This window comes from Ursus arctos, unplaced genomic scaffold, assembly GCF_023065955.2.
Source record: "Ursus arctos isolate Adak ecotype North America unplaced genomic scaffold, UrsArc2.0 scaffold_9, whole genome shotgun sequence".
Taxonomy (NCBI): Eukaryota; Metazoa; Chordata; class Mammalia; order Carnivora; family Ursidae; genus Ursus; species Ursus arctos.
Genome location: NW_026623111.1, coordinates 39,243,750 through 39,265,218, shown reverse-complemented (window position 1 = coordinate 39,265,218; position 21,469 = coordinate 39,243,750). Strand labels below are relative to the sequence as shown.

General features: G+C 43.4%; 1 protein-coding gene across 8 annotated transcripts in view; it reads right to left on the bottom strand.

Annotated features, from left to right (window-relative positions):
- Positions 1–5,262: 5,262 nt before the first annotated feature.
- DCUN1D4 (defective in cullin neddylation 1 domain containing 4) overlaps positions 5,263–21,469 on the bottom strand; it is a 67,227-nt gene continuing 51,020 nt past the window's right edge. For 6 of the 8 annotated variants that reach the window (XM_026508870.4, XM_048211799.2, XM_057309567.1 and 3 more), the window contains 3 exons: positions 10,925–11,029; positions 8,687–8,789; positions 5,263–8,565 (listed from right to left, as the gene is read on the bottom strand). In XM_026508870.4, the coding sequence (XP_026364655.1) occupies positions 8,510–8,565; positions 8,687–8,789; positions 10,925–11,029 (264 nt within the window). In that variant the 3' untranslated portion in view covers positions 5,263–8,509. The remainder of the gene's footprint in view (positions 8,566–8,686; positions 8,790–10,924; positions 11,030–21,469) is intronic. The other 2 variants (XM_026508871.4, XM_048211800.2) reach the window with 1 other exon arrangement.

Genomic DNA, 21,469 nt, shown 5'->3' with positions numbered 1-21,469 from the left:
ACCTCCAATTTATAGCCAGTTGGGGAGAAGCGCAGTTGACAACCTGCTCTTGTGATTGTCTGAAGACGGGAGCGTGCACGCTCTTGTGGACTCAGCCCTCAACCTGTGGGATCCAACCAGGTAGATAATGGCTTGGTGGTGTGGGAAAACTCACCTACTTTAGACCACGCCTTTGAAAGCCAGCGCCACACTTCTGAGATGGCCAATCAGCAATATACTTACTCCAGGGGCGCCTGGGGGGCTCAGTCCGTGAAGCGCCTGCCTTCGGCTCAGATCATGATCCCTGGGTCCTGGGATCCAGCCACGTCTCCTTGGGCTCTCTGCTCAGCGGAGAGCCTGCTTCTCCCTCTCCCTCTGCCTGCCACTCCCCCTGCTTGCACTCTCTGTCAAATAAATAAAATCTTAAAAAAATATATTCTTACTCCAGTGACCTCAATTCTATGGCTGAAGCACAGCCAGCCCATACATTCCCACTTCTGAGAAATCGGCCCATCACCGAACTCCGTGTTTCCCCAGAACTCGATAAAATCAGCAGAAGAGGGGCACCAGTAAGTCCATTGGAGACCCGAGCAGCAGCAGCACGCATAGGGCTTACACACCTCACCCCTCCTCACAGCAACCTTTTCTCTACCACGTGACCCCTACCAAACTGCTGGAGGCAGAGACATCCACCTGAGGTTAACCCTTGCTCTCCCGCCTTCCAGCCACGTGAGTTAGCACAAGTTGCGTAAACGTTCTGAACCTCAGTTTCTTCTGTAGACTTCCCATGATTGTTGAAAGGTGTCTCAGGAGACCAGTGTAAAACACGCTCCCTCACTGGCCGCCTTCTCTTCTGCAAGGAGCTAAATGACGTCAGTAAGCCACCAACTGGCCTTCCTGTCTACATCCCTGGAATCCATTCCGGCTTGCTGGCAGTCCACTCTCAAAACGAAATGCATGAGTCTGCACATGATATCAGTGTATAAAGTTCAGAGATGATTGTATTGAACCAGAAAGTCTGACTTTTTTCTTCTTCACTGTCATGGGTCTGTCACCTGCAATGTCCTCTCACTGTGGTCAGAATTCAAAAAGTACTTGGCCTCAAAGACCATAAAAGCCTGCCCCTTTATATCCCCAAATTTCCGTGCTGCCGCAAGAGGGAGATAGTTGCAGGTGCCTTCTAGCAACTTCTCTTTTCACAGGGAGGGTGGTGGGGTAGGGGCAGACCGAAGTTATGCAACTGCTGAGCTGCAAAGATTCTGACAATCAGAGGCACAGAGAAACATGCTCCTGGAGGCTGGCTGGATTCCGAGCAAGTAGGGAGTGCGTAGCGTCTCTGCTAGCCCACGCGCTCTCCCTGCTCCCGAGACCGGGGTCTCTGGAAATTTGTCAGTAGGCAACCCCGTTTTCCGAGTGCTGTCCACACCTCCGGCCTGCTTGCTTCTCACTCCCCCCGGAGTTCCCCTCCCCTAAATCTCTTGGCCACACTGTCTCACCCTTCTCTCCTCCCAGCACCTTAGCTTCCCACTATCCTTGCAGAAACTTGGGGGTCTTCCTCCCATGGGTACCTTCCCTTCTACGAAATGCCTAGCAGCTGGGCCTGGGGAAGGATACTCCTGGAAGACTGACCTCCTGTCTCCCTCCTGTGGGGAGTGGGCTGGGGTGCTGTGCACCCGTTACTTCCATCCGGGGAGTGGGCAGACTTAGAGCTAGTCTCCAGAGGAAGACAGAGGGGTTCACCCTCTGGGAGAGGGAAAAGAGGGCATCTGTCACTTGCTAGAAGCCTCGCACTGGGTGGGAATTTTAAACACTAGTCGGACATCCCCAGAGTGAACTTTGGGGATCTGGGAAGCCGTTCCTCCACCAGGGAACATGCTTTACCGTCTCCTGCTTGACGTAATTGCCTCAGTACATTCCATGTCCTTTTTCATGAGATATTCCTGCTGTTGGCATTTTTTCATCAGTTATATTGCTCTTGATGACAACCATAAACTCTCCCGCCCTGAAAAGCCCAACCTCTCTGCTGGCCCTATATGCTTTGTGTACCCTGCTAGACACCCCGAGAGTCATCCCATGCGAGTCCCCATCTATCCCTATACTGGCCAACTCTCCAAAGGAACTCTTGGCCCCAACCGAGTGTCTTTCTGGTCTACCACTTATTTATAAGTGGCTCATGCCACTTACACCCATGGGTACAAGACCCCATGGCTGGAGGGCCTTCCAAATTTTTCAATCTGTTGATTTTCTATTTATCCCTGTCCGCACTCTGCACACTTATAAATTTTAATGCCTGTGTTCCCAATTTCACGTAAGAGTTGTGCCTTACAACTGAGGTTTGTTGATACAACGATTATACTACAAATCTGAGAATCAACCTCGATGAGAGGAATAAAGGAGGAGTAAGAATTTGAAGCATTATGGGCACTCTGAGACATGCAGAATAGGGTGCTAGAAGGCATGTATTCTTCTATTGGGATTATCTGTGATGGGGTCATAACTCTTGTCCAAATCCCACTCTCAAGAAGGTGTAGGTGGCAGCCCCCATGGGTAATGAAGCCAAAATAAATAATAAGCAAGTAGACACAAAATGGGGTGGCTTTTTCTTAGAGAGGGAGGGAGGGAGAGGAGAGAAGTGGGGAGGGGCAGAGGGAGAGAATCTGAAGCAGGCTCCAGGCCCGTAGGGCTCCATCGCACGACCCTGAGATGATGACCTGAGCCAAAATCAAAGAGACGCTTAAACGACTGAGCTACTCAGGTGCCCCAAAATGCAGTGGCTTTTAATATGCTATGGAAAGTTGGCCACAAGTTTTTGGTGAGCTAGGTCACTGGTTGTGAATACAGCCGCAGCTCTCCTCCTCATCACACTTATCCCCAGATTTCTAGAGAACACTAGTTTGAATTTCAGATATTCAAATTTAGGCCATTCTGAGATGTCTCTGCTAGAAAGTGCCAGAGGTAACACACACACACACACACACACACACACACACACACACCCGTCCTCAACTCACTTTATTGCCCTGGTTCTTCACAACCCACATGCATCAGAGAGCGATTGCAAAGGGTTTTTTTCTAAAGGACTGAATACGTTTCTTCAGAAGAGATTACATTTTAAATGATGTTTTAAAAAATTTCCATTTAATTACTACAGACGATTTGTGTTTTTCAGTTTCCAATTAATATTCTCAGCATAGCCTCCTTACCCACTCACGCTCATTTCTAAGCAAGCACTTGTACACATGGGATGGTTTTATATTTTGTTATGGCAATTAAAGATAAATGTTAGGAACAAATTCTGGTGGGAAATAAACCAAACTATCTTCTGCTGAATGTGCCAAAAGTGGTGAACGAGCTCTTTTTGAATTACTTTCTGCCCTGCGAGCTTCGGTTAGCCAGGGCCAGAAAGCTCACGTATTATCTCCTCACGTGTTGGGCTTTTCCCCTTTCTAGCTGTAACTAAGTTCCACGGGCAGGTCTTTTCTAGAGGGATCACAGCAGCTCTTCTCCCCCACCCTCTGCCTGCCAGTTATTCTTCACACGAAGATACGGGGATAGCGTTCAAGTGAGTCACACGGGAGGACGCGATGCGCACTGCGCCGTGGAGAGCAAGTCCGGCCTCCCTGCGGGGGCGAACACATCAAGAAAGGTGCCGTCCGGGAGTAGCTGACCCTCCTCCTCACTTCTGTAGCCCCAGGGCGGACTCCGGGACCTTCCATCTTCTCCAGTGGGTCATGTTTTCATTTTTCCGTTCACTTTCCTCTTTGTCCCATTATTTCAAAGAGCTGTCTTTAAAAATGCCCTTCCCTTGGAGCAACCTTCCTGTAACCTCTTCCCTTCATGGGCCTGCCTGCAACACACCTCAAGTTGGGTGTGCGCGCGCACGTGTGTGCGTGTGTGTGCGTGCGCATGTGTGTAGAGCAGGTATTAGTGATCTATTTTCTCCCCAGTCTAACCTGTTCGTTACATTGCAGGAGAACTTTATTTCAATTCCTGGAATTTTTACGTGGACTAGTGTTGTCTGGCGAACCCCATCTCGTGTTCCTATTTTGTAGCACTGGATGGAGCGCCTCGTGACTGCCTGCTGTTTGCTGTGGCCCAGGTTGGGTCCCCTGCCCTAGCACTGGTCATCTCCCACTGCTTGCCATCCGTACAGAATTCGACTTCTCCTTTATCTCCATCTACCGTCTTTGTCAGCATCGTCAAGAGTATTTTCTTGAATTGATCCCAGACTCAGTCCAAATTAGAGCTGGAAAACCATCTCCATCACCAATTTGAACGGTGTACCTGGAGATTGTTTTAGGAATCTTGTCTTCTACCGCCTGTCTTGCTTTCAAGCTTCTGAGAGTCTTAAAGTCTGGATTGGTCCTTGTGGGTTCCCTAATCTTTATGGGAGGTTTCTTAGGTCCTGCCAATTCTCTGCCCAGCGCAAACTTGTGACTTGCTCTTCCACAAGCATTTTCTGGGCACCCACTCCGTGCCAGGGGTCGTGCCACCAGCGAGCTGATATCCTACTGTAAGACAATGTCAGAGAGTGATAACCGGGGCTGACACACGCTATAGACTAACCGGGTGGTAGTGCTGGAGGCGGTAAAAATGGGCATTTCTGCCTGGCTCTGGCACATCGCATGCGCTCAATTGTTAGCTCGGTGTCTTAGAAATACACAGCATATGGTTGTCTATCTTTTTAACTCACTGGCTGAGGAGTGTTTGTACTATGTCTGGAACTGTTCCAGATTAAAAGAGACTGAAGAGGCAGGACAGCTAAGTACAGGGTTTTTCCCCAGATTACAAAAAAATTGCTATCAAGGCCAATATTGGTACCAATAGATTTTAATCTAGACTGTATATTAGATAATAGAAATGTATCAATGTTAAATTTCTTGAGTGTGATCATTGTATTGTGGTTATAAAAATGTCCTTGTTTTGAAATACTAGGTATGAAGGGTTATAATGTAATTTACTCTCAGTTCAGGAACAAAGTGCATCTATCCACAGAGAGAAGTGTACGTATGTACACACACATGCACACACACACACTCAGAGTGGCACAGAAGAGGTGGCAAAATGTTGACAAGTAGCAAATTTAGGTGATAGGCATACAGATGGGTTGAAGTTCATTATATTAGTCTTGCATTTTTTTTTTTCTGTAGCTTTGAAATTCTTCACTATAAAGAGTTTGGCGCAGGGCGGGGGGGAGGCAAAAAAGTAAAAGAGAAAATACTTTAAAACTACCTTAAGTGGTTTTTGAAGCAAAATCCCGAGAAGAAATAATTCACAAGTCAGTTCTGAAACCAAACACAAATACTTTTTATTTATGGGATATCATTTTACATCAATTCCATTAAAACCTAAAACCAGTTTGCTGTACTCAAGTTAGGTGGCATAACAGTGTTTTAGTTAAGCTGGAGTCACAGGACTTGCACACGGCTATGGATGGAATGCAGATACTGACGACACGAAGCGTTCACAGTTACAGGTTGGCTGCTGTCCATTTAACAGTAACCCCCAAGGGAAAGATCTTATGATAAAAAGCAACCCACGTTTTGGTCTCATTTACAGACACCCAACATTTAGTTGGTCAATGAATTCTATACATTTATTATACAACATATGAAAGAATAAAAGATAAGGCTTACAGAGGTATTTTAGCAGTTGTAAGAATAAAAACCAAGGGCACAAACTAACTTGGAAAGCTTTCTGTATAAACTTCAAAAGCACTGGTAAAATGGACACGGAGAGGCAACAGATGTGTGTTGTTAAAGGAGAAGCTAGGGGTTGGTCTAGTCAGATTTGTAAAAACTTAATTCAGAGTTCATGCTTCGAGAAAGCTGCATGTAACATTACAGTGGGTGTTTATGGCAAATCAAATCACAAAACTTCTGACCTACCAGTAAACACCAAAAAGTTGTATTCCATGACGACAGAGTACTGCAGTGTGTAGTTCAAGACACAGCGGGAAGAGAAAAAGGGTGTAGACAGGTAAGAAAGAAAAACCAGAAGAAGGCACCCTAATTTCTTTAACATTAGCCAGTAAGTAAGTGTCTGATGACTGCTCAATTTTATGTAACTTGGGGACATTTTTAAGAGAAAAGTATCTTATTATTCGTTTGGCCCCTTTTCCTCTCCCTCAAATTAACTGCATAAAATCAAGAACCAAGGGCAAGCACTCCATAGTCATAGAGGTTTATTTTCAAGAGAGCTCAAAAATTATCTGGAGTCTTCTAAATATACAAGATTATTATCACTTTGGAATACTTACTTTCCATATTCTAGATCACAGATAGTTTTTCCTTGGGTTTTTTCCCCTTAGTCATCAAAATGGTCACTGTGGCCGATATGTTTAACATCTCCCCGTAATAATCCTTTTATATTAGGATTAACTGTGCTTATTAGCGTTTCAAAACATTCTCCAGTTCCTAACCGTAACTTTTAAAATAATTTCATCTATGATTTGTATTTGTTTAAACAAAACTATAATTGATCGACTCTAAGAACTGTTGCCTTTCAAGTGTGATTTTTTTTTAACTTTACAGGATACTTCTGAAAATGAATCAAGTTCTCCACAAATTCACACCTGCCTCTGGCACATCGCCACTGGGATACCAGGCACCTGTTGGGAGGGAACCCCTTGCAACACATAGGTCCCAAGAGCTGTGCTTGCCATCAACATCTTCTATTCTCTTCGGATATTAATTTGTGCAAACTGGTACGAAGTTGTAAGGTAGAGGCGAGTCTACCATTCCCAAGCAAGGAATGATTAAATCTGCTTAATCACTACAGAGTTTTCCACACTTCTGGTTTATTTCACAGCAAAACAAACCTTTCTATTTGGTAGAAAAAGGAAGTGATTTCATTCTACCATATCATGATTTTGTATATGCACACACACCATATATACATACAAAATTTCTGTCTTTGGTGGTTCAGTTAGGGAAAAAATAATATGAAAATCTGAACACTGTTTGCAAAGAAACTGTGAAATAGTGGTCAGGAGTAGCATTGTCTGTGTGCTTTACTCATTTAATGCCATGTAAAGGTTCACATTTAGCCCGAAAGATTTTTTTGGCCAGATTTTGCAATAACCCAAACCTCTTCCAATCATTATTCCATCACGGATCTTGCTCATCCCTACAGCATTCCCCTGTTCAAATGCACCATTAGCTTTTTACTCGGTTTAAATCATTCGACTTTTATGTTTTCACAAAACTTCAGGGACTCAATTAGTCATTCAATAGCACCAGATAGTTGAAGGGAAAACATGTTATCTATACATTTCCTCAGGAAGGGTAAGGCAAGGAAAAAAAAAAAGACATAAAATACAAACCTAAAACACCGTCCTGTTTACTCATCTCCTCATCCACATAAATAATGGCTATCACCTTTCTGTACAAATTACTCAGGTAATGAATGACGAAGTGGCCCCTCCAGGAAAGGTCCTACTGTGTGATAAAGTGAGCTCAATGCTGGTGGTTTCGTGTCCACTGCCTGCAATGGACATTCTGCCAGGAAAAGCCTAGCACGAAAGAAAGAAAACAAAACAAAACACCTCTCACTTACAGTACAGTTCTTTTTCCAAAAAACTAGAAAGTTAGACACCACGAAAGCTTAACTAAAAATCCAAACCACAACTGAAAATGCTCTGCGGTTACAAACTGCCAGCAAACCATGAGGTTCCCACGGAGGCGGCAGGGTCAGTGAGACGCAGAAGGGCACGGGGAGCGGTGGCAGACCCAACACTGACTAGGAGAGGGCAGAAGGGGGACAAAAACCAGTAAAGGAAGTTTACGAGCGTTTCAAACTCATTTAAAAAAAGGTGCAATTTTAATTTGTTCATTTGTACCTATATTCAAACTACTACGGCTTTAACATCAGAGAATAAAAACCTACACCTTGCGTGGTGGAAATGACCTATGGCATGGTACACGTCTAGACGTTCAAATAATGATACCTTTCATCATTTAAAAACACTCATATTTAAGTAAACCAAATTATATTTGGCAAAGGCCTCTGAAAAGTTCTGATTCCCACCTCCTTCCAAAAGTTGGCCTCTTAAACAATGAGGTTAATTCTGGCAACATTCACTGATGGTAACAGTTGTTCTCTCTTGTGTTCTGAAATGCTACATCGGAGACCAAATGAAGTATAATTGGTTCATTTGAAAAAAGGGACTAGAAATATGCCACAAAAATTATTTTTACAATACAGTTTTGCAGAAATAATCTCTAGGTGAAGCTTTTTTTCTTTTTATACACATATACAAAATTTAAACAGCAATATACACATCATCACAGTGAGGACGTTGGCAAATGTCACCAATCTGTAGTGTAAATACGAACTGCAGAGCAGCCTTCCAAGAGAACAATGCTACACAGCAAGCAGAGCTGGCCCATTCAAGCAAACACCAACACGTCCCTGCAGAAGGGAGACAGTGCAAGAAAAGCAGCATGCGCTTTGATACAAACAGCAATTTATGGCTAATGGTTGACATATCTGCGGTAACAGTGACTCTCTCGCCGCTATGCATAAAGTCCTAGGACATCTGTTTGTCTTTATACCACTCCACAAACTCGTCCAACAAAACTGGCCCTGGAGAGAGAGAGAGAAAACAAAGCGGCTATAAGGCTCTTCCCAGTGAGGAAGAGTCCAGAGTGGGGGTGGGGGTGGGGGTCAGGGTGTGTGTGCGGAGCGCCCAGCGCCCAGTACTTACACGCTCCGTCTTCATCGTAGTTGCTGAGGTCAAGGTTAATTGTCCTGCTAAACTCTAGCACATTGCACCACTGGTCTTTGTTAATAACTTTATATTTTGATTGCTGATGGAGGGAAAAGTAATATGAATTACTGACACTTACAATTAACAAATGGCACGGTTTCAACTGCTGTATGAATCAACTTAAAGTTCATGAAGGTTAACTCTTTCCATGTGAGGTATGTTAAACACCAATCTAGGAGAAGGATGAGAGAGAGCAAGAGTAGAACTTAAGATGACAATTTCCATTAGAAAAATATTATGAGGGCTTAACACAAAATGACAAGCACATCAAAGAAACATGATTTTTATCCCTAGAAGTGAAACTTCTAGACTGCAAAAGCCCGTTCATTTAAAAAAAAAAAAAAAAAGATAATTAACCTACTTCATAGAGATCCTGCAAGAATGAAAAGAGATAATTTATGTGAAGTACTTCATTCAGTGCTTGGCAGAAAGCAGGTGCTAACCAAAGAGCAGCTCCCATTAATAACCCCTGCCCTGACCAACAGGCTGGCGGTCAAGTACACACAGCAGGGAGTTTCTCTCCGGGAACTTCGAAGGGCTACCAGCGGTCTCCGAACTAGGTGCTCTAGCCTAGTTCTAGAAGAAAGTTACTGTTCCAATCATTCAAAACTTGAATCTGATCATAAAAGTAATAAATTAGAATACCCATGAAGTAGTTTTCCTATATTCCTCTCGGACAAGAAATATGCCATAGGTATTTTTTTTTTTTTTAAAGTACACAATTCTGGTATAAAGATTGAAAAATAAAACCGAGATTCAACAGTTTTTAAATCCTCCCCACTAAAAATCAGGAACACTGGGAAACAATACGAGGACGTAAAAAGCAGAGAGAGCTGAGCCCATGGTTTTGAGGATACAAATACAAGAGAAGCTCAAATGAAAGGCTCGCTGTGTCCCTTGAAAAGAAAAAAAGCAAACTAATGGAAAAGAGAGAACAAAGCACAGACTACAAGTTTAACTTTTCAAAGCAACTCAAAGCCAACATCAGTCACGGCAACAGTGGAAGATGCTCCTGGAATCGTGCAAAGTCAGGCTTGCCGCAGCAAGGTCTCTCAGCCAAGAACTCCTCGCACCTGCGCCCAAACTCCGCTCCGCTCGGAGAACAAGAACCTATCTCTCCTCGTTTTCCAAAGAAGGCTAACGTTTCATGGGATGGCCAGAGAAATTAGAACAGATCATTTGTAGACACGGACTGTCACGTCAACACACACTTCTTATTGTAAAACTAATTTTGAGACCCGTCTCAAGGAGTCCTGCTTAGCAACGTTAAAACCAATTTTTAGTAACAGTCCTCAAAGAATCAGATCAGCTGGATGTTTTTCTGGACCACTGCATAAAGTGAATTGTTAAGAAAGATTATGGCAAGAGTGAAGCTGGAGTCAGGGTAGGGCCCAAGCTTTTCTCAAAGCCCCAGGACCCTCCATCCTTTAAAGCAAAGGGCACTTTTTAAGGGGTTTGGGTCTGGAGGGCCAGAAAGATGCCATCTGTGACAACCCCAGTAGCTCAAACTTACATCTCAGATACTTCCAGGTCCTACAGTATCACACGGCATCCTGATAACAAACCAGCTCCTGATAACCAGCGGCTCAAAACGTCTGATCATTAATACTTAGAGCAAACAAACCACAGTGGAGTCGAGCGCTGGATTTTTTTCTAACGCAAACGTAAAGAAAATGGAAACTGAGGGAGATGCCGCCAGTGTGTCTAACACTTAGATTGACCTAGGTGCCCAGATTCTTGGAGATAAGAGTAGATAATAATACAGGACAAACTTCTTTTAATAAGAAGGTAGATGGCTGCTTTTTAACTTTTGCTTCGTAAAAGCGGAAATTTATCTATAGCCACAAAAGAAAGTGAATCTTGTTTCACTACTGTTATGCAGAGCAGGAAATCCTAACGGAGATCAAGTTTTTACAGTGGGGCAAGAGAGCGGAAAGGCCAGAGCCGGGGCTGTCTCAGCTGCACCTGCACCGGGAAGCGATGCGGCACGTACACCCCACCCCCCAGACACACCCAGAGAACACGGGGAACTGCTCACGGACAGCAATTACGTCACCATCAGTCCTATAGGCAGAAAAGTACAACAAACAGAAAATTACGTGAAATGGTTAAATAAAGTATACTTGGTAGTTCGAAGCAAGCAAACATACATTCCATAAAATAACAATTTGGTACCTCTAAGAATTGGTGAAAAACTGGAAAAAGGGGCCAGATTTTTCCTAATAACAGTCCCAACATGCACTTGGCAGTGTTTATGTCTAGGCTGCGCTGGTCCTTTTCCTGTTTAACAAACAAAAACAAGGATGAGCCAGATGCCCCCAAATAATAAATTCCAATAATCCAAATTTCTATTTCACTTCAACACAAAATTAGTAAACAGCGCATTTATCATACACCATAAAAACCCTGAACCAGGCCTGAGGTGGGGGGAGGGGAGGCGGTCAAACGCAATGGAAGGCTTAATCGGTTCAGTGCTGTATCAATTTACTGTGGGAAAGATTCATGTCAACTGAGTGATCGCCCTAATGCAAAATCGATTAGTTATGTAGTCATGGTATCTATGATTATTTCATGGGATAAAAAAAAATCTACAACTCAACTGTGACATTTATGATAATTGTCCAAATCATAATTATTGACCCCAAAGCCCATAACTTAACTAAATGGAATTTAAAAGTTTCGATTTCCATGCTTAGGAATCAGATTTCCTTAAGAAAAATAATTTTTTCCAACAATTTTATTTCACTGGTAAGTGTTTTTCTTGAACCTAAAAATGCTGGAATTAAATTCAACTCCTACCAAATGCTGGGGCCCTGGAGATTGAGAGGATGAACGCGTCCACCCACCGGGGAGAGAACGGCCTAACCTACTGCAGCCCTCCTTACCTGGGGTTTATTAGATGTGGACTCTCTGAGCAGAATACCCCTAACTGGTAGCCAAGTGAAAGACAACATTTTATAAGGAAACCAGAACAGCAATATTACATAAACTTGAATACGGGCAGGTTAAGTTCAAATCCACTTCTATTTGCAATAAAGGATCCTACTTTCTCGTTCTCACTTTCGTACAAGTTTCCATTCCAGAACTACAAGCAGGCTGTTTCTAGGTAAAGGGACAGAGGACCTGGGACCATAAGCAGTAACCTCACATATCCAAAGCTAGCCTCCTTGTGGTATTTTAACTACAGTGGAAATTTGCAAAAGTACTTTTTGACAAAGGGAGAGAGTGTCTGGCTATCCCACTTGGGGTGGAATCTCAGTGTTCGTCAAATTAAGGGATGACGCTGTGACCACCACCGTCAGCCACGTATGCAGCCACACATACCTTCCGATCAAGGACTCTAACACTGCAATGCTCTTCAGTACACACAGAATTTCTGTCCATGACACTGGATTTAGAAGTGAAGGGCTTGAACAATACAGCAAATGTGAGGGCCTCACTCAACGACAGCAAACAAGGCAGATGCAGATACAGGAAGATACTGCAATAGGTCTGTCTTTTGGCCCCCGTCGTAAAGCGTTAACAACTGTTCACCAACAGACCAGGTCAGATGGCTCCAAGTCACCCTTCTCCGTTACAGGCCACGCAACTGAGTCTGATGACGGTGGGGGCCCAATTCCACAGTTCCATGCAAACGGGTGGGACCTCCTTTCCACGGCGTTCTCTGCCTATCTCCTGGCCACGCGTATGGTCTTGCTCAGGGCCACGGGACTCACTCCCAAAGGAGAGGAGGACCGTCGAAAAGGTGCTCCCGACACTGCCCACCTTCCGCCAAACACCTCATTGGTTTGCTGCCTTTCAGGGGCTCGTACTTCTGTGATGTGAAGTGCAAGCAAAGGGAAACTTCCTCTTACCCTGTCACACAGGTGTGGCAGACAGCAACAGCACACCACACTATAAAGCAATCCACACAAAATAAAGAAATAAATGAAATAACGAGTAAACTGTTGAAAACACACGCGGCACCACAGGACTGGGCCCCAAGTTCATTTGTTGAACAACCGCTCATGTAGCACAGGGCTGACGCCACGGGCATCCTGCAAACGCTTTCCCTCTGAGGAGTTTGTCATCATTCACTACACCTCAAGTCGCTAGTCTTGCCTTGATACAGTTGTGCCTTCTTCCAACATCAATGCCTCTGTCCCCATCACAATGGACATACACTAAGGTGACAAAAAAAAAAAAAAAAGATACAAAGGACCTGGACAGACTCTTTGCAACAATATAATCATCTGACAAACTGATGATCATGAAGGATTTCAATGCATGTGTTTGGCAGTGATGCCAAAACATGGAGGAAAGGCATCAGACTCACAGGACCGGAAGCTGAACAGCACTCACTTACTCCTGCTCTGCAAGGGTGCCAGCCGGCAGCTCGCAATCACTAACACCATCTTCTGCCTAGCAAATAAGAGAAAGATATTATGGATGCACTCACGGTCTGAACAGTGGCATCTCGCTGATAACCAACATTGCCGGTGGGGGGATATGACTAAGTGCGAATGACCATGACTGGAAACACCCAAAATTCCTGGGAACAGCACAGTTGAGAGTTCCCACAGCACACATCTCCTAAACAGCAAAATTGGAGACACGCCCAGGGAGTTCTCGGACAATGATCCTAATGGCAGTCTCCGCAAAAGGGTTCCCAATCGAAGGTGAAATGAATCTTCTAGGATGCTATGAGGCAGCCGTCAACATCATGGGCAGTAAAAAAAAAAAAAAATCACCTTAACAAATTCAAGGAGTACAGCAAAGACATACAGAAGCTCCTTGAAAGAAATTAAATAGTACACCGTCAACACCGACCCTATGACCCTCTGCTCCTGGAGCACCAAGGAGCAAAGGACGGATTTCTGCATCTCAAGGTCAGAATCTAAGCAGGAAGTACCTTGAGGCGGACTGTCAAGAGTCAATCAGCACCCCCGGAGGCCCATCAAGGTTCAAGGAGAAGAAATGAAACTTCCCTTCCTGCCTACTCCTGACCCAAGATGTGCAGGTATGTACTTCACGCACTTGCATTTTCTCGGATAACAACTTAAAAAACAATTTTATTTTTTAAATAATAATGGGAACTGAACAGGTTCTGTACACCAAAGATACACTACCTCCCTACAATACACAACTAGATTCTGCCTCGCTGTCTTCCTGAAACGCAGATTTTAAAAGAGCAATTACAGATGAATCAGGCCTCTTAGTGGGGCAGCCATAAAACCAAAGGAATGTACTCTGAAGATATGAGGCAGTTACGTGTCGTATATGGAACAAATGCATTCCTCAAGCTAAAGTCTAACAGCAGCTAATGCAGAAAGTGATGACAGTTTATTAAGTTCTGATTTAAAGTTCTAATATCTATCTATTTATATCCATTTAATCTATGTATATATACGTACATATATATATATATAAAGTACCTTTGTTTATGTAAGACTGTTCCGGTATAAGTCTTCTGGTAAAATGTGAAAACTAAGCATTTTTTTCCTTAAATGGCTCAAATGACTTAACAATAACAGAAACAAAGCAGTTTAAATATGTAAATATGGTATTACAAAATGAATCTTCCAAAACCTAGGTGTCCAGATATGCTGTATCAGAGGTCCCCAACTACTCCAGATGATCTATTTCCAATTTTCACAAAGTGTTAATAGCTTAAGACTTGTATGTGAAAAGGGGAACCTTGAATTATTAAAATTATAAAGAAAAAAACCTTCAAAAAAATCCCTAATATTTTCAAGAGACTGGATGAACTCAAGAAACAATATATGTGACCACAATTCACAAACACAAATGGCCAAGTCAGAAACCGGTGTGCGGAGTTAAAAGGCCTAAACTGAAGACCTACGATACACGTCCTGCAATTCTTATTTGACACCATAGGGATTACAAAAAATGAAGAGAAAACGCAGTCCTCCTTAACACAGCTACCTAAGGAAACAAATGCAAGGTAAAAATAGCGCTAAAGAACTCGAATTTTAATATGGTTCAGTTTATAAAACTGAAAATACAATAAATCAGTTTTTTGAGTGGGAGTCTTTTTTTTTTAAACGCACATTAAAACAAGCAAAAAAGTCAAAACCCCCAAGAGTGCCCTCCCATTGGGAAAAATGAAATAATTTTGCTCTTAGAATTTACCCAGCATTCATTTATAGATAACAATGTTTGCAAGGCAATTACTTAAGCTAAACTACTGACAAAGATTCTATGACTGTAAGCACTACTCTTAGAAAACAAGTCATTATTTGAAACTCGAGGTCTGCAGACAACCTCAAGAACGTCAGTGTAGAATAATTCAACAACTATTCCTAATTCTATGGGTAACTTTTATTGAGAACTTCATCTGCACCAAAAATTGTTAAAGGTGCCTTATCCTTAAACTCATTTAATACAACAACTCTATTAGGACAGGCGTTATTATAACCCCCACTTTATGAATAAGGAAACTGAGGCACGGTGAGCTACGTGAAAGTCACTAAGTAGTAGAGATGAGACTTGAACCAGGTAGTCAGGTGCAAGCCCGAGCTCCTTGCTGAGTACCACAGCACTTCCCTGAGAAGGAATGAGGGGAGAGAAGCTGAAATATTCAGAGGCATACAAGTCCAATTAGCTTTACAAATGGCTACTGAGCAAACGTGTCTGACCTAATAGCCAGAGAGTAATCCTAAAGACAAAACCGACAAGACGTTCAGGGTAACGAACCTGGGATTAGCTGACTATACATTACTCCTACTTTGGTCCTCACCCAGGATCACCTTCTGTTTTCTTCCTAATTCACAATGAAAACAGGAGAAAAACGAGGGTGTGTGTGTGTGTTGTGGGGAGGGTGGTGGTGTGGAGAGGGAAACTAGACAGCAGTGGTGCTTAAGCACTGAGAAACTGACCCACGTTAGAGGAGGAAGTGGTTCCAGTGATTTCAACAGATTCAGGTTCGAGTCGGGCTGAATTCTCTGCCAACACAGGTTACTGAACAGGGCCTGGAAAATTTTCCTTAGCAAATTCTACAAGTAACCCTCATCGTTGTTTCTGGTTTGCATGGAAATGACTCAGCCGCTGTTTCACTTGGAGGAAGACCACACGGGAGCTTTAGTTTGTGTGACTTCTGCCATCTTCCTGAGGCACCCTCTTCCTTGGGGGGCATCCCAGAGGCACTGTTTTATTTAAAATGAGTCCACACAATGACACTTGTTTATATAATAATATTGACATTGGGGGGGAAAACCCTTCTGCATAAATTCCCACTTGTATGAAAGAACCGGCCATTTCAGCCCCTGAATGGGTGTCCCACCACCTTCCTCCACCAAGACACAAGATGGTGACAGTTTCAAGGCAGGGAAGGCAGTACGGCTCTGTGAGAGCCCCGTGCTGTCCTTGTGCTGCCCCCTCCTCTCTGGCTCTCAGTCTCATCATCTGCATAATGACAGCACTGGACCAAGTGGTCTCTTATGGTTTCTTTCAGCTCTAAAGTTTCACACTTCGATGACATCCACAAGACTATAAGTTCAAGTCAAAATAAAATCAGAAGAAAAATAATATAACTTTATAGCCAAACACTATTTTTAATTGGCAACAATTTTGAAAGTGAGAGAAAAATAATCACACCCATAGGACTATATGATCTTGCTGGAGAGATGTCAAAGAGGTCATCTTATCATTTTCTGGTACTGTATCATAGTTTCTTTCCCCGTATATTAAAGTACAATTGAAAGTATTTAACATACGCCATTGTTATTTACAACAGGGAATATTTAGGATGTTAGAACTATAAGAGAGCTTAATTTCTATTAAAAGTTTGATTTTAAAAGGTCTGCTGTGTTAATTATACGTTATTACCTTTAGGAGTCCTTTTTTAGTAGAGAAGAAAATAGGTATTAGAGGGGAAAAAAGAGGAGATGGAGTTCTGTTTCCAACCAAGGTGCAGTTAGAGAAATCAGATTTCCCCTTTCACTTTGAAAAACCAGAAAACTGGACCAATTATCTGAAATGCTGGCTGTCACACACTGGACAACAGGCAGCATAGGATCATGACCGCTGAGAAAAAGGAGACAGGATGGAAGCCCCAGGGTGATCCCAGTTCATTGTTCGGAGGCAGGCTGCAGGCCAGAGCACAGGAGGGGAACCCAAACCGAGGCCAGTGGTCTTGCTGAGTTGAAAAGGACAGAGGCTGTAGTTCAAGGAGGCAAAGGTGACCATAATTTGTGGGACAAAATACCAGCAAGGCGGGAGCTACACAGAGAAAGATCTGGAGATCTAGGAAGTGTCTCCCTAGTCACTGGCCAAGGACTTATCTGTGTAAGTGCTAGAGGAAACTGACTGAGTCCAGGGAAGGCACCACTCACTGCAAAGGAGTAAGCAGAAATTCCCAGACCTCCCACAGGCTACATTTGAAAGATCTAATACACATGGCCTTGGGAAGAATCCTCAAGAGTCTTACCAATGGGGCTGAATCATTCCAAAACTGAAGGCTGCTCCAGACCAGTCCTTTCAAAGGATCAATCTGGTTTCAAGTAACGATAACTATACACCAGGAAAACGTTTAAATTGAATCTTATTTAAAGGAATACAACAAAACCCAGGAACCAACAACATCCAGCATCCAATCAAAAAACAAAAAAACAAAAACTACTAGGAATGCGAAGAACTTGTAAAATATGACTCATAATCAAGATAAAAATTAAGGAATAGAAAGAGACCCCAAAATGACAGATGTGATGGTACCAGAAGACAAAGTTGTTAAAACACCTGTTACACTGGCTAGGATTAACCACAGAATTAGACACTGCAGAAGAAAAGGTTAATATTAGCATACATAGTAAGAAACATTAAAAAGGTTAAGGGGGGACCCCAAAACTGAACATGGAATCACTGGCTTGTGGGACAATATCAAGCATCTAACCGAGGTATGACTACAGTCCCAGAAAAACGGAAAGGGAGAACAGAGAAAATAGTGAAGAAATAACAGCTGACAAAGTTCCCAGCTTAATACAAACTGTAAGTCCACAGATTCAAAAAACGGAACAAACTCTAACCAGAATAAACATAAGGAAAATCATGCCAAGACAGATCATAATCAACTTGCCAAAAAGGAGTGAGAAAGAATAAAAGCAGTCACAAGACACTACGTTCAAAGGAAAAATGAACATCAGACTTTTCCTCAGAAACTATATAAGACAGAAGACAAGGGAAAGAGATCATTAAAGAAAGAGTATTAACAGCCAATCCATAATCTTTTATCCAGAGAAGCACCTTCCAAATCGAAGGCAAATTAAAAGCTTAGAGAACTCATCACCAGAAAATCTGTACTATGAGAAATGTTAAAGGGAATTTTTTAGGCAGAAGGCAAACGATACCAGGACGAAATGTGGGTCTATGCAAAAGAAACAAAGAGCACAAAAGTGGTTTCCAGAAGATATTCTCGTCTATTTAAAGCAAAAATGATAACGATGTGTGCTACGGTCTGATGTCTGTGGCTCCCCCTTAATCCATATGTTGAAATCCTAACCCCGAAGCTGATGGGTGCCGCCTTTGAGCAGTGGTGAGATCATGAGGCTGGAGCTTAGTGCCTCTTTAGAAAAGGAGACCCGAGAGCTCCCTCTTCCCTTCTGCCACGTGAGGTTACAGCAGAGAGCCATCTAAGGATCAGGCTTCAGGCAATCACCAGAGACCTAACCTGCTGGCACCCTGATCCTGGACTTCCCAGCCTCCAGAACTGCGAGACACAGATTTCTGTTCCTTATAAGCTACTTAGTGTCTGGTCTCCTGTTACAGCAGTCTGACAGACTAAGACAACATGCTGTGAGATTTATGGCATACGTGCAAGTACAACGTACCACAGCAGCAGCAGAGAGCATGCGAAGGCAAAACGGAAGTCTACTGTCATAAGGGTTCTTGCATCACACATCGAGTGGTATAACATTATTTGGGGATTGTGAAACTTTAAAGATGTAAAGCCTAGAGCAACCACAAGAAAAATGAAACAGAAAGGCAGCTATTAAGGCAATAGTGGAATGGAATGATTCAAATGGAATCATTTAAAAAAATACCTCAATCCAAGGAAGTCATGATAAAGGGGAAAAAGGAACAAAACAGATGAGAAAAATAGGGGAAAAATACTATAGGAGATGTAAATTTAACCATAACGATAATTACATTAAATGTACATGGTTTAAGCACCTCAAGACGGATATTGTCAGACTGTCTATATGATACCTATAGGAAATTATATCCTACCTAAAAGAAACCCACTTTAAACATAAAGACATGAATAGGCTTAAGTAAAAGGGTGGAAAAAGACAGATCATGCAGACTTTAATCAAAAGAAAGCAGGAATGGCTACATTTGTATAAGTCAAAGTAAATTTCAGAACAAGGAATATTACCAGAGATAAAGAGACATTTCATGATGCTAAAGGGTCAATTCTTTAAAAGGATGTAACAATATGAACTGTATCTAAACCTAGTATCCCCACTTCAGAATCCATGATATAAATGACAGGAGGAGTACAGCTGGAGAGTTCAACATTTCTCTCTTGGTAATTGACAGAACCTAGAAGCAGACATCGGGAAGGACACAGAACACCTGAACAACTATCAACCAAGGTGACCTAATTGACAGTCTAAAACACTGCACCAAATAGCCTCAGAACACTCATTCTTTTTATGTGTTTTACATAAAAAACATTCATCACAGCAGATCGTATTCTGGACCACAGATCAAGTCTCCATACATGTAAGTGAACTGAAATAACACCGGGTATGTTCTCTGACCACAACAGGATTAAACTAGGTATCAATAGGGGGATTACTTGGAAAGTCATAGATACTTGGAAAATAACACCAACAACACATTTCTAAATAACCAATGGGTCAAAGAAGAAATCACAAGGGAAAATGAAAAATATTTTGAACTGAATGCAAATGAAAACACGTACAATATCTCGAAACTTGGGGGATAAAGCTGAGCAAACCAAACCAAACCAAAGGATTCAATAACGAATCCATCTTAGCGCCTATTTTAGCCGAACTGAATCTATTTGGCAATGAGCAAATATGGGTGGTAGTTAGTCCCCTTACGTACAAAGGCTTATGAATTCATTGGTAATGCTCAGTGAAAGCAAAGAGCTCTGCTGGCTGTTACTGGGGGTGCAAAGAAAGAAAATGCATAATCCCTTGCTCTGTCAGAGAACACGAAGGCCCGTATCCGAACTCAACAGCCCCGCTAGAGGAGGCAGCAGGGCCACGCAGGGAAGACGCACGACCCCCTCCAGGGCGGGGGGCCCGGACACCCGGGCTGTGGGCAAGTGGACGCGGGGGCTGGGCCCAGAAGCCCGACACGGGAGAGAGCTGGGGGCGTGCACACGGGGCTCCGGGCAGACGTCCGGTAGGACGAAAGGCAGTAAGCAGAAAGGCCAAAAAGGCAGGCAGCCGGTGCAGTGAACAGCTGACTGGACTTCACCACGACACAGGCGTCCTGTGAGAAAGGAGCCCGAGTGAGCCTCGGCCTGGACTTGGGGCCAGAACCTGGGTTTGAGCCCTGGCTCTACTGCTGATGAACAGTGTGACCATGGTGCAATGTCTCTACTCCCCTGAGGCCTGCTCTCCGCCTCCATGAGGCAGACTGAACCCACCCCCGCTGGTCACTCAGAGCGGCTGGCGGGGCGGTGGACAGCGCACTGAACACATGGTGAAACACGACGTACCACGAAGGCACGGGGACCGAAGGCTCTGCTGAGCTGGAAGGTGGCCCCGTGACCCTGGGCTGAGGCGACCCTGGACGAGAAGTGACAGAATGTGGAAACAAGGTGACTGTGGCCGTGCAGGCCCGGAGTAACCAGGGCCTCGATCGGCTAGGCTGTGGTGGAAGCACCAAGAAAGAGGCAAGCGAAGGAGCACCTGTGAGACGGCCACGCTGACGCACCACAGATGACGCAAGCCGGGGAGGGGAGTAAAATGGAACCTGGGCCTAAAGCAGCATATATGTGGCGAACTCTGACCCCCAAACAGAAAAGCTAGAAAACAGGGCTTATTTTGGTGAGAAGGTATAACGCTTCCGAACAAACTTCATCCATACAGTAAGAAACAGCTGACTATGGGAGAAAACCAGTCTCATGTAATAAAATATTTAATCCTAGAAACTATGAATCTATTCTAAAAGTACCTGGCAAATAACTGCTATGTACAATTACGCAAATGCCATTTAGTAGAACACTGTGTCTGAGTTTCACCGTATCATTTCTAATGTCTATAAACTTTCATGTGTTGTGATTTTATTGGAAGGTTATGAAAATGCAAAAATTCACAAATGAGGACACCACAGAGAACCACCAACGTGTTACCGCAGGATTCACCATCAAGTAAACCTTTGGTGCTGAACTACCAGGGCCAAAGCACGTAAAAAGTGAAAAAGATCAGCATGGTGGTAAGAAATAAAAGAGTTCTCTGTCCCTGAATGCTCTGCTTTAAAACACAAGCAATCAAGAAAGCCTAGTCACCCGACTCCACCAAACACCAAACCTAACAGAAATCACACCAGCACTCTTGAACAGAGTGTAACTGCACGGGCTGTGCACCGCGTGTGAAGGAATACAATGCCAACTGGAGCCTTGGAATTCACTACGTATGGTGAATAGGCTGAAAAAGTTAAGACTTTATTCACTCCAGTAGAACGACTGTCGCACACTCAGACAGGCCTCGCTACGTGACGAGATGCTCACTTTTCAAAACGATG